Source organism: Hyperolius riggenbachi, chromosome 10 (assembly GCF_040937935.1).
Source record: "Hyperolius riggenbachi isolate aHypRig1 chromosome 10, aHypRig1.pri, whole genome shotgun sequence".
Taxonomy (NCBI): Eukaryota; Metazoa; Chordata; class Amphibia; order Anura; family Hyperoliidae; genus Hyperolius; species Hyperolius riggenbachi.
The window spans coordinates 86,708,336-86,722,103 of NC_090655.1; the positions used below are offsets into that span (position 1 = coordinate 86,708,336).

The following is a 13,768-nucleotide window of genomic DNA, read 5'->3' on the forward strand; positions in this document are numbered from 1 at the left end:
GTGATAAAATGTAAGTCTTTAGAGGAGGGTTTTTGTTACTTTAGTCTTTACATGATTAAACAGAAGATGGTCTCACTGAACTGATAGCAACACTTGAAGACTACCATGTCCAGTTATGGTTAGATACATTAAAGGGCACTTACACATGCAGACACAATCCAATAGAGAAAATATGTTTTCCTTCAGTACACATACTTGTAGTGTGTATGTTAACTACAATGGCCTCAATTCACTAAGCTTTATCAAACACTTTATCAAACGTTTGATAATTTACCTCATGGGTAAAATCTAATTTTGATTTCACCAAAGTGTTCTATATTTATCGAATGTTTTATCGATAAAACGTTCAATAAATCTATAAAACCTTAGTGAATTCAAAATTAGATTTTAACTATGAGGTAAGTTATCAAATGTTTGATAAAGTGTTTGGTAAAGCTTAGTGAATTGAGGCCAATGTGAACAGTTTATAGGATGAAAGTTTGGAGGTCCCTGACACTGGACCATCTAAGCCAAAAAGTGTACTTGACTAAGGAAATCCAACCTAGCCATTTGTGTTGCCTAAGCAAATCACTCCAAAATGGAGATAGATCATGCACAGGCTTTCCAAAGATGATGATGATGGATGATTATTAACTGATGTATCTAAGGACATTATTTATTTAACTCTGTATGCTTTTATTGATCCAGACTGTTCTTTTTGTACTCTTTCAAATTGCCAAAGAAACCTCCCTTGTGACCTCATGCCACTTACATGCTTGCTCTCACAGGTTCACTTTTAAAAAAATGTTAGCTTTACAGAGCAGTTAGGATATAGTGGCATAGTCATTACTGATAGTAAACACAAAAGTAGAAAAGGAAGTGACTGCTGCCCTTCTACAAGCATGGCTTCTACTCATCTGCAGGATATTTCCCCTTTCTTTATTTCTGATGGTTCTTCAGAAGCTGTGCTCTGCTGGATTGTAGTCCATGTAGCTTATGGATGAAATCAATTAATAGGTACCAATGAATCCTCCATGTTGAATCAACAGTTGGGTGCTCCATTATAGCACATTGCCATGTATTGAAGCTCTATTAGGCTTTATGAAGCTGCACCCCCAACATTCAGCACAAATAAAAATTCCATCAGGTTTGGTTAGTGCTACATCTGTGCCCATTTGTGCTGAAGAAAATTATTCTGCTTTTGTTTTGAAGATCATGGCAATTATTTTTTCCCCTGACAATAATATCACCTGGCCTCAGTACAACAGCCTACGAACATAAACCTGGTATGATTAGATAGTGCTGTGCTGTGCTTGTGCTTATTTGTGCTGCAAAAATCATCATTCTGTCTTTTTTATAGTTTTTGAGATATTCAAGTTTTTTTTTAATAAAGGTGAAAAATTCAGAAATGTTTACTCAGTCTTTGCAATGTTGTAGGGAGGCGAACTGAACTTTTGCCCTTTATATAAACTTGAATATCTCAACAACTATAACGGATAGAATGATGATTTTTGCAGCACAAATCAGCACAAAAGGCCTAGTTTACTCAAAATTGCCTTTTCAATTTTGGTTGGCCCTTTCAAACTGAATCACCTACTGGCTATTATGTCTTTAATGGGGTCACCTAGTGATCTATTTCTACCAGAAATTCATATTTCTACCTTACTCTCAGGAGCACCGCAAAGACACATTATGGTGTCAGATAATTATAGTGAATTTTTCATAATATGTTTTTGAATCCAGCTGTAAACGGTGAAATCTGAGTTTTCGACTTATGGGTTGAATTGGGGTAGCCATCTAGTTTTGTGGAAGGTGGTCATTAATTTAACTTGATAGACAGCATTAACACTTGTAACACAATACCATGCTATTTCATACAATTTCTCTTTTACAGATCATAAAATGCATGATATGAACTAAGCCTCAAAATCCAGACTGACGCTTTTCTAAACCATTGCATTACAGCCCTTTCCAAAAAGCCATAGCCTTCTTGTGGTGGTTCTTCTTTGCAATGCAAAGATACAGCTTTTCCAGGGGTTGCACATGCTCTGTTGACGCATACAGCTATGCTTTAGACCCATTTCTCTCCATGGATGTCCCTTAGAATGCATGCAGAGTTATATATATATATCTTTGTTTTATTTTCCAAAGCAGGCACCAGACTACTGGTATAGAACCAGCTATTAGTATCTGGACCTGCCATCCAATCCTAATACTCCCCTTCTTATTTCTCTTCCTGCTGCATGGATCTTATTCAGTAAACTGCATCTTCCTACAAATTCCCCCCCTCTAAATGAGGGAGAGAGCATGATTAGCCGAATCCTGCAGCTTGGGCCTCAAGGGACAAAATTTATTGGGTAGGATACTGCATTGTTAAAATGAAATCTAAGGGTACAGTTTGTCTGAGGGTTTTATTATTTTTTGTCATCCACATTACTTTATTATTATTTTGTCACAGCATTGAGTGGATTTTTTGTTGTTGAAAGGATAGTGGCTTGTCTTACTGCCGCTGAATTTTACTGTGCTTCTTTAGGCATGTTAATTTCACAGCTAACAATTTTCTTTTTTTGGTCTGCTCTATTTTATTTGATTTTGTTTGTTTATGTTGCATTAAACACTTTGTAATTTTAAGAGACAGCATTCTTTATTTTATTTTGTTCAAGAGAAGGTATTTGCAAAAAGTAATAACAAAAAACAAAGAAATTAAGGTACAATCACATTATTGTCGCTGTTCCTATCGGTGTTGTTTTAATTTTGTTTTGTTTTTTTTCAGTGAACTGTAAATTGTGGTTGAGATTCACTAAACACAAATTTCAAGTCAAATCAATTTTTTTTTGTGAATTTTTTTGGTCAATGAGATGCAAATAATTCTGAGTTGAATGCAGAATTATGCAGATTTGTCATACAAATGTATACAGATTGAAAATAAATCAGTTGAAGAACAAGTTGAAATTCAGGTGATCTGTTTTCAAGCTGCATAAATCTGAAAAATCCTGCATCCACTTGGAATTCTTTGCTTCTCAATGACCATCCCTATTAGGGCACATTGCAGAATTTAAAAATATTTAAAAAGTGAGTGGAGTTGTTGGGGACAGTGTTTTCTACATGCAGTTGACTTCCTGTATCGTAACGTGCAAATCTTTAATGACAACTACACTGAGTTTGTTTACTTCACTGAAATATATTAGAATTGCTTAAAGGGAACCTTAACTGAACGGGGGGTAAAGAGTTTCACTTACCTGGGGCTATTACCAGCCCCCTGCAGCAGTCCTGTGCCCTCGGAGCCGCTCTGGAATCCTCCGGTCCTCCGCTGTCACTTATTTTCGTTTTTGACAACTCACCAGTCAGCCGGCCGCCATGCGTATTATTGGATGCATTCCCTACTGCAATTAGCGCTGTTGCAGACCGCAACGCGTAAAAAAATGCGCGTTGCCGCATTCCACATGCGTAGATATGCGGCAACGCGTATTTTTGTATGCGTTGCAGTCCGCAACAGCGCTAATTGCAGTAGGGAATGCGTCCAATAATACGCATGACGGCCGGCCGACTGGTGAGTCGTCAAAAACGAAACTAAGTGACAGCGGGGGACCGGAGGATTCCAGAGCGGCTCCGAGGGCACAGGACTGCTGCAGGGGCTGGTAATGGGCCCAGGTAATTGAAACTCTTTACCCCCCGTTTAGTTAAGGTTCCCTTTAAGATTTGCAAACTGGGTATTTATGCACGATTCTTGTTTTTATTCATTGTTCAATGTTTTGGTTTATAAATGAATGTTTCATGTGTGTGCTGTCATGTCGCTCAGTTTGCAAAGTGCTATGACTTATCCATAGCCAAACTTCATCAGAAACTTACTGCTTCTACACATTTGCTCAAAACAACAATATTCTGTACCATTTACTACTCAAATCACTAAAGAAGTTCTTGTTGTCTACCAACCTGATCTCATAGCACCTTAAAACTAACTAGAGGATTGATTAAATATTTAAAAAAAAATTACATATATTTGGTGAATTGCAATAAAATCAACATAGTTTATTTAAATGTCATACTTTTTCTAATATAAAATCGGTTTGTGCAGAAAGTGCAAATAATTGAAAACAATCTACTTGAATCAGAGAACCAAGGTGAGTTAACCCCCTCTGCTGCAGCCTGCAGCCAGAAATGTTCCATTTTGCCACAGGCGGAACTCACTTTCGCTGACACCCGTTCATCCTAGTCTCAAGATATAAATGTGTCTACCAATTAAAGCTCTTATTATTATTATTATTATTATTATTATTATTATTAATAGTAATAAACTTTCCTAAGAAGCCACATGTAACCAACCACACAGTATGGGATTGAATTATTGAGCTTTTCACTGTATTTCGAAATAGAACTAGATAATGTAAATTTGCAATAATTATAAAGGATCAATGTCACCCCACCCATTCTTAAGTTGCAGATGATGCAGAACACACTAGCCTGCTGAATGTTGCACAACTGAGGATGTGCATGGTATGACCTTGTCACCAATGAATCACACACATTTTACATATTTTTAGTTTATATTATGGCTCAACTTTTTTTTTAAATACAAATTAATAACAGAAATAAGTTTTAATTGATAGACTTATTTGTGTAATATTGAGACTCAGGAGATATTCAGCTTTTAATAGGTATTAAATAGTTATTAAACCTATTGTTAAAGGGAATCTGAAGTGAAAATAAACTTATGATATAATGATTTGTATGTGTAGTACAGCTAAGAAATAAAACATTAGCAGCAGAGATGGGAGTCTCATATTGTTTCCAGTACAGGAAGAGTTAAGAACCTCCATTTGTTATCTATGCAAAAGAGCTTCACTGAGCGCTCCCACTTTCAAAGTCGCAGAGAACTCTGTCTTCTGAAGCTTATTATCTCAACTGTCTGTCACTGTATTTTGTTTTTTCTGCAGCAGAAAGTTCAAAAGGTCATCATCTTGCTCTGTGAAATCATTTAGAATGCAGAGTAGTGTGTAACTGCAAATATTAGAGAATGATGCAATGTTATAAAAAACTATATAACTGAAAATGAAAATCAGACTATTTTCTTTGCTTCTAATATTCTATTAATTATCCGTACTACACAATCAATTCATTATATTATTTTTATTTTTTTTTGCTTCAGTGTAACTTTAAGGTTTGCTGTACCTTTAATAAACATATTTTCTAATTAACTCATAGCACTTCAGATCTAAAACTGTCTGTAGTATACTCATTCCATTACAAACTATATTATTCTAATGTTTCTAGGATCTGCAAATTTAATACATTGTTTTTTCCACTGTTTTATATTTCACCGGCCTCCATAGTCTTTAGTAGAACCTCTGCTATTTAATATTACAATTTAACTACTACTGAATAGCAAATTCCAGTAAAACTGTGCTAAAACTGCATTATTCAGATGAAATAACAGATGCTACATGTAACCTCTTTCTAAAAATAGACCCCTTATTATCTTTCCTTGGTGCAAACATTAAAAAAAATAGTACGGTATAGTACATTTCACATTTAATAAGGTGAAATAAAAAAAATATATTATTAATTATTGTATTTATAAAGAGCCAACATATTACACAGCACTGGACAATAAATATATACAATGATACAAGGTTGACAGATGTAACAAGGTTGAACAACATAGAACAAGTTATGAAGCTATGATTAAGGAGCCACACCTTGCTCCAATACGCGTGAGCTTTTATCTGTACGTTATGATGTTGGATTAAAGAATAAAGATTTTTCTACTTTCACCCAACCATCTGGTGCAGTGGTATATCCTTTCGGTTACTAATAGAACAAGTTATACAAGGCAAACGGTACAAGATAAATGATCATGTGATTTTGGGCTGGTTAGGTAGGCCAAGTAATACAAGTACAGTCATAGGAAAGGAGCACATGATCATGTAGACTGCACTAGGGAAGGGAGGACCCTGTCAAAGGGTTAAAATCTAAGGAACTATTTAGTACTGAATATAATGGTCCACATAGTAAAAGTCTGAACAGTGAATGTTAAAGTGGCCATATACCTGGCTCAACAGAGAAAAGAAGGAGAGTGTTCTGTTGTCAAAGAATTTTATTGGAAGTGTATACAAGCATAAAAAGTACAGGTTCACTCACATCTAGAGGGTCCTAATCCATCTAGGACCCACCTTGGCTGTGATGGCTTCCCACTGGAGTACTGATAGGTTCTGAGTACCACTCCAGTGGGAAGCCATCACAGCCAAGTGGGGTCCTAGTTGGATTAGGACCCTCCAGACAGGATTGAACCTGTACCTTTTTCTGCTTGTATACACTTCCATTAAAATTATTACGACAGAACACTAAGAGGATTCCCCTCTCTTCTTTTCTCTTTTTATGCACTTGGAGTGCTACTACAAGTGGATTGGATACAAATTGAAGGGGGCTGAGGATAGTCCTATGAAAATTCAAGGAATACAGTTATGTGATTGACACAGCGCTACAGTTTAGGAAAAGTTTATTTCTGTACAAGGGCCTTCAGCACTGAAGTTTTATCAGTGGTCAGAAACCGCACCATTTTCTTTTTCTTTTCCTTCTAATAAGGTGCAACAAGGATCTGGCAGTTGGTGTAGTTCTTAATCCTTATCTGTTCATGACATTCTGTATATATATATATATATATATATATATATATATATATATATATATATATATATATATATATATATATATATATATATATATATATATATATATATATATATATGTGTGTGTGTGTGTATGTATATGTATGTATATATATATATATATATATATATATATATATATATATATATATATATAGTGATAAGCACACAATAAAATCATCAAAGCATATTTTTTTTTCTACAAAAAAATTCTCAACAGAATACAATATATTGCACCGTTTTGAAGTGGTATATGATATGGAGCTTTTAATTAAAGCTATATTCTCCTTATTGGGAAATTCAACAAACACACCAAATTAAGATGATGAACTGACTGTGAAATACCTTCTCTGTGAACAGTGTCTTTCTAAACCATGCACACCGAATATGTGATCTCTGACAATAAGCAGACAGTATCTGACCTATTAACCTGCAAAGATTGTATTGACATCACCACTGACCTGTGTCCATTCCTCTGGCTAAATCTGTTGAGTCTATTCTGTTTGTATGTCTAAAGGATTTTAATGTCAACATTCCATGATTTACAGTAAACAGTTTAACTCTACATTATATGGGAAATGACTAAAATGGAATTTGCAGATGTGGTCCTTGAGGGCCCTGAGATGATCTATTTCTTCCATTCACAAATCTCTTCTCCTGGCCACAAAAATTGCCATATACATAGACTATGTACAACCTCTGTAGGAAAAGATAGATACTGTCTAATCTAACACAAAGCTGCATAATCAGATCTTCAAAACCCTTATTTTTTTTTTTTTTATCGTTCATTAATTTTTCTAGTTTTTTCTTTTGCTGAAAAATTTAATTAGTTAAAGCAAGCCTTTTACAGATCACTGTAAATACTTAGAATCACAAATTGATTGTTTGTATTTTATTTCAGAGGATTATGCAGCTTTTGGAATTGTTTGATGAAATATGTTATGTTTGGCTTTTGTTGTGCAAGGCTTTATGTCGCAAAAACAAACAGCAGAATACTTGTGGTGGCTTTAGTTTTAAAGCAGTTATTTTGTTTCCGTGCAGACCTGTGATAGTAGAAATCCCACATTTTGGATCGATGAGAAGTAAAGAGAGGGAACTGATTGTACTGAGAAGTGAGAATGGAGAGTCTTGGAAAGAGCATCAGTATGACTGCAAGCTTGAGGAGCTAAATGAGTTGCTCAATGGCATGGATGAAGGTAAGTCCCTCAGTAGCACACTGGATTCTCTCTCTCGGTGGCTATATCAGAAAGCAGCTCAAAGGGTTGCCCACTTAAATGCTTATTATTTTGTAGTCTTTGACGTGGTGTTGCTACCAACAACAGTAGCTAGTAAATGTATTTAGTAAATGTATTTTTTGCAGGATTGTTCAGCTTAACCATGTGTTAGGTTTCAGGTTTTATGCACACTCCTGTACACATTTTCATTTATTCTGTATTTGAAATTATTTCACATACTATCAGAAAGCAGTTAAGCCTGGTACACACCTTCAATTTTAATTGGCAAATTTTGTCACCTTCAAGTAGTATGAAAGTCAACAGATTTTGAATACTATGAACAGATTGCGTAGGTAAATTCTGGAAGTGAAAGTGGTAAAATTGGTCAGTGATTGGCCAATCATAATCGAAAGTGGTGCGCACCGGGCTTTAAAGAGACTCAGAGATGAGTCATAAGGCCGTTTTTTTACTTACCCGGGGCTTACTCCAGCCCCATAAGCACGAATGCGTCCCTTGATGTCCGCCTGCTGTCTCCCGTTCAGCTGCGGTGAGCCCCGGTAACAGGCTCCGCACATGCGCAGAAGAGTCAGACTGTCTTCAACTGACCCCGTTAACGGGGCTCACCGCGGCTGACCGGGAGATCGCAGGAGGACGGCGAGGGGCACACCCGTGCTTATGGGACTGAAGGAAGCCCTGGCTAAGTAAAAAAAATGGCCTTATGACTAATCTCTGAGTCTCTTTAAGTGTGCATACAGACAGACAGCATAACCAATTTTCATACTACATGGAGGTGGTAAAATTGGCCATTCAAAGTTCAAAGTGTATACCAGACTTAAAGGCTTGTACACACCTGCAATTTTGATTGGCCACTCACTGGTATTCAAAATCTGTTGACTCTCATACTACGTGGATGTGGTAAAATTGGCCAATCAAAATTGGTGTGTAACAGGCTTTAATGCAGGGGTCTCAAACTCAATTTACCAGGGGGCCACAGGAGGCAAAGTCAGGATGAGGCTGGGCCGCATAAGGAATTTCACAATCGCGGTGCATCGCCGCCTCTGCCTGCCCCTCTCACTCTTCCTTCACAGAGAGGGGTGGGGAGAGGCGGCGATCCGTGCGGCGATTGACGTCAGGAGGGGCAGAGCTGAAGCTGAAAGCTCTACCCCTTCCAGGAAATGCCGGCGGATTGCCCCCCGGGCGACTTGGGGGCTCTGCAGCCTTCGTTTAGTGGCGGGGATGCGTCAGATTACTTGGGAGCACTGAAGCGAACTATAAGGAAGCTTTTGCCGGCGAGGGCCACAAAATATTGTATCAAGGGCCGCAAATGGCCCGCAGGCCGCGAGTTTGAGACCCCTGCTTTAATGTTTCACAGCTGAAAGAGATATTATCATTATTACTTTTATTATTATTATTGATTTATAAAGCGCAAACATATTCTGTGGTGCTGTACAAAGTAAGAAACAAATATGGCATACAAAATAATACAGACAATGGTATACACCAATATACAAAATACAGAGTTGGAACAAAATACAAAATCGGTTTAAAATACAGAATTAGTAATTACAGTGACAAAAGTAACATGAATAAAATGTGTAACGAGTTCCAAGACACAAATGAGTGAGTGAGCCCTGCAAGCTTACAATCTAAAGGAATGGGGTGGAGGGCGAGAGGTGGGGTAGTATACAATATTCATGCCTAGAGGCAGTGTGTTTTAGGTTATCTAGTAGGAGTACAACGTGGCCAGAGGTCAAAGGGGAAATGGCTTAAGGTAGAGTGTATGCTCCACGGAAAAAGTGAGTTTTGAGGAAGCGTTTAACCTCTTGAGGACTGCAGGGCTAAACCCCCCTAGTGACCAGGCAATTTTTAGTTTAAAAGGCCACTGCAGCTTTAAGGCCAAGCTGCAGGGCCACACAACATAGCACACGTGTGATTCCCCCCCCCCCCTTTTCTCCCCACCAACAGAGCTCTCTGTTGGTGGGGTCTGATCGCTCCCCCCATGTTTATTTTTTTTTTAATAAATATTTGTGTTGCCGTTTTTTAAAAAAAAAAAAAACCCTCTTCCTTTAAATCCCTTCCCTCCCTCGCTCCCTCCCTCCCCACAGCTGGGCAATTACGGCGATCGGCTGTCATAGGCTTCTGCCTATGAGAGCCGATCGCTCTTTTGTCCCCCAGTGGGACAGCCGTGTCACACGGCTGTCCCCAGTGCAGCGCTGCTGCTGATCGCAGCGCTGCACAGAGTAAATAGACGGCGATCACGCCGTCTAACAGTCTCCCGAGCGGCAATAGCCGCTCGGAGACTGAAGGCGGGGCGGAGCTCCGCCCCCCAAGCAGGAGATGCGCGCGCAGCCTGCGCGCGATCTCCTGCAAAACAGAGCCCCAGGACTTTAGGCCAATTGGCGTTAGGCGGCCCTGGGGCTGCCGCCGTGGCCACGCCTACTGGCGTGACGCGGTCGGCAAGAGGTTAAACATATCAAAGTTTGGAAAGTGACGAATGTGTTGTGGCGGGGAATTCCAGAGGAGGGGTTAAGCGCAGGAGAAATCTTGTATGCATGAATGCAAGGAAATTATTCTAGAAAAGGATAAAACAAGGTCATGTGCAGATCTGAGATTGGCTTGGTATCTGTAAACTAGAAGATGTACAAAGGAGAGAGATTGTAAGGAGCTTTGTAATTAAGGGTTAAGAGTTTGAACTGGATACTCTGGTTAATTATCAGCTAATGAAGAGCATGACAGAGAGGGGCAGCAGAAGAAAAGCGGGAAGTATGATGAATGAGTCGAGCAGCCGAGTTCAGTGCAGATTGGAACGGTGCCAGGCTGTTAGTTGGAAGTTCACGAAGTAGCGGTTACAATAGTCCAAACCTAATATTATAAGAGCATGTATTAACATTTTAGTAGTGTGTGAGTTGGAGATGACAGGAGCTGGTTAGGGAGTGAATGTGAGGAATGAAAGAGAGAGAGGAGTCATATATAACCCATTAGCACCATATAGTTTGATAGTATAAGGATCAGTGGATAGCTGGCTGGACTGTACTGGTTAAGGGCTCTGCCTCTGACACAGGAGACCAGGGTTTGAATTTCAGCTCTTCCTGTTCAGTAAGCCAGCACCTATTTAGTAGGAGACCTTGGGCAAGACTCCCTAACACTGCTACTGCCTATAGAGAGCATCCTAGTGGCGGCAGCTCTGGCGCTTTGAGTCGGCCAGGTAAAAAACAAGATGTAAATGTGATTTGTGAACATCCAGAACCTGAGTGTTGTAATTCATTATATGAGGATGCAATGAAAATAATTATAAAGCAGAAAATCAGAGTAGAAATAAAGGGAGGTAATATCCACCTAGTGAAAGAAAGCAAGGAGAGTAGGAAGGGACGGAACCAAATTATGGCTTGAGGAATTTTGTAAGGCTGTGATTTACGGCCATGTATCTTGAGCTGTGTGTTGACCACTGGTGGACTGTAGAATGGTCTTTACCCAAGAGTTGTAACATCTTCTACTGGTCAAATTACATGTTTTATTGAACAAGTAATTTAAAAATGGTTTCAGTAAGTTTGTTTGTGCACCAATAGGGTATGTAGTTTATTATGGGTATTTCTGTCTTCGTTATAGAGGTTTGTGGATCTTTGGCAGTTGCTGGTTTATACTCTCACAACTGAGAATTCTGAAACTCTGCTTGTTCTGGTGGTCCGTCAGGGGGATTGTGTAGGACAGGGTACATGTATAGACATCAAAAGCAAATCTAAACCCTAAAAATATACCCTCTCCCAATTAACTACAGTGTTTCTGTAGGCAAGAAAGCTGAAATTGAGTGTTGCCACTTTGCATATTTGTCCTCCTGCAACACCTTTTCTAATTCTAGAGTCACATTCTACAGTCCTGGCTCACACAGGTATAAGGTGGCACCCAATTACTACCATTTTGTAGTATGTACATCAATAGCATCCAGGCTGACAAACTGAAAGGGGGGTCATGCTAATGGCTGTGGGAGAATAAAACCACTATGTAGTAAAGTTGTGAAACCTTACCTTCTCTAGAAAGAAAACATTTTGGACAGTGCGGTATGGGGTTAGAAGCTCTCATAGATGTTTGTAGCTGTCCTGTGTCTCCATCTGTAGTGTTCCTTGTGTGTAGCAGAACTTATGAAGTGATCAGTTTGAATAGGTGATAGATTTGTAAGACTCTGTGATCACTTCCTTCTTTCGCAAATGATCATGACCAGCCAATCAAAGCCGTACATTGCTATTCCCTGACAATACCAACATCTCTCAATAAATAACAGAAACACCAACAAATAAAACATTTTTGTAGAGTGGAGATCTCAACTTATAAAATGTGAGGTAATGCGCCAAGGTAATAATCAATATTAGAGTCGATTTCTGACTAATGACATGCTTCAAGCAAACAATGCAAAATCTGCAAAATCATGTTATAACTTATCCATCCTCCCTTGTCCACCAAATGCCACTGCACATGTGCACCGGTGTGTTTCTAAAGCTGGCCACTAATGGACCAATTTCTAGCGAAAAATCGTTCGATCGATCCGAAATTCTAGGTCGGCAGTGATCGAATTGCTAGTAAATAATCTCCGTTAATGGTTATGATCGATTATGAACGAGTGAAAAAAAAGTCGTCCGACTGATTCTTCGTCGAACGAAATTTTGAATTTTAAAGACGATCGTGATCGATAGATAGCAAAGATTGGTTCGTTGATGGTGTAGTGAACGATTTTTCTTCCGATCAGAATTTCTGATCGCTCGAACGATTTTTCGCTAGAAAATTGGACCATTAGTGGCCACCTTTAGATCTCTGACCAGTCATGATTGACAGGTACAGTTGCAAGTAAGACATCGGTAGACATACACACATGCCACCAGTCAAACTAGGTTTCATTGTGTAGTTGGATTCTCATTGGTTGTGTAGTGACAGTTTAAGAAAAATGGTGGGGTGAATGAAATACAGACTCTATCTTTATTCTCTTTGAAACAAAATCTGTATTTGTTGTTGTTTTGCTGAACTTCTGTATGTTTTAGCCACTCATCCAGAATCAGTATGATAATCAAGTGATCTGATAATTACGTCAGCTGATGGCTTGTTGCAGGGATGACTTAAAAACTACGGAAGGCCTAAAGATAGTCAGGACAGCCAGCTATTTAAAGCACACCTGAGAGTAATATGGAGGCTTACATGTGTATTTGATTTTAAACAATGTAAATTGCCTGGCTGTCCTGCCGATCATCTGCCTCTAGTACTTTAAAGAGAAACTCCAACCAAGAATTGAACTTTTTCCCAATCAGTAGCTGATACCCCATTTTACATGAGAAAGACAATGATTTTCACAAACAGACCATCAGGGGGCGCTGTGTGACTGATTTTGTGCTGAAACCCCTCCCACAAGAGGCTCTGAATACCGCAGTACTGCTGGCAAACTGCCACAATGTAACAATGTTCAGAGACAGGAAATAGCTGTTATTAGCTGTCTAACAGACAGAGCAGCTAGAAACAGCTAAATAACCTGCCCACAGTAACAATGTCACCATGTAATAAATGTCAGAATGTGAATCTGGGAGAGGAAAGATTTTACAATGAGCAAACACTGACTAAATCATTTATACATAATTATGGTAAAAAATGAAGCACTTTTTTTACTACATTATTTTCACTGGAGTTCCTCTTTAAGCCACAGACCCTGAACAAGCATGCAGATCAGAAGTCTGAATGGATTAGCTGCGTGCTTGTTTCAGGTGAGTGATACAGATACTACTGCAGCCAGTGAGATCAGACTGCTGTGCAACTGGCACTTTTATTATTATTATTTAGTATTTATATAGCGCCGACATCTTACGCAGCGCAGAGTATATTGTTCTGTCACTAACTGTCCCTCAAAGGAGCTCACAATCTAATCCCTACTTTAGT

The 13,768-nt window shown here is 38.8% G+C and overlaps 1 protein-coding gene across 37 annotated transcripts in view; it reads left to right on the forward strand.

The window, feature by feature from the left end:
* Positions 1 to 13,768, forward strand: part of ANK3 (ankyrin 3) — an 825,851-nt gene that overhangs the window by 718,593 nt on the left and 93,490 nt on the right. For all 37 annotated transcript variants that reach the window (XM_068258457.1, XM_068258458.1, XM_068258461.1 and 34 more), the window contains one exon: positions 7,686 to 7,840. In XM_068258457.1, coding sequence (XP_068114558.1) covers positions 7,686 to 7,840 — 155 coding nt within the window. The remainder of the gene's footprint in view (positions 1 to 7,685; positions 7,841 to 13,768) is intronic.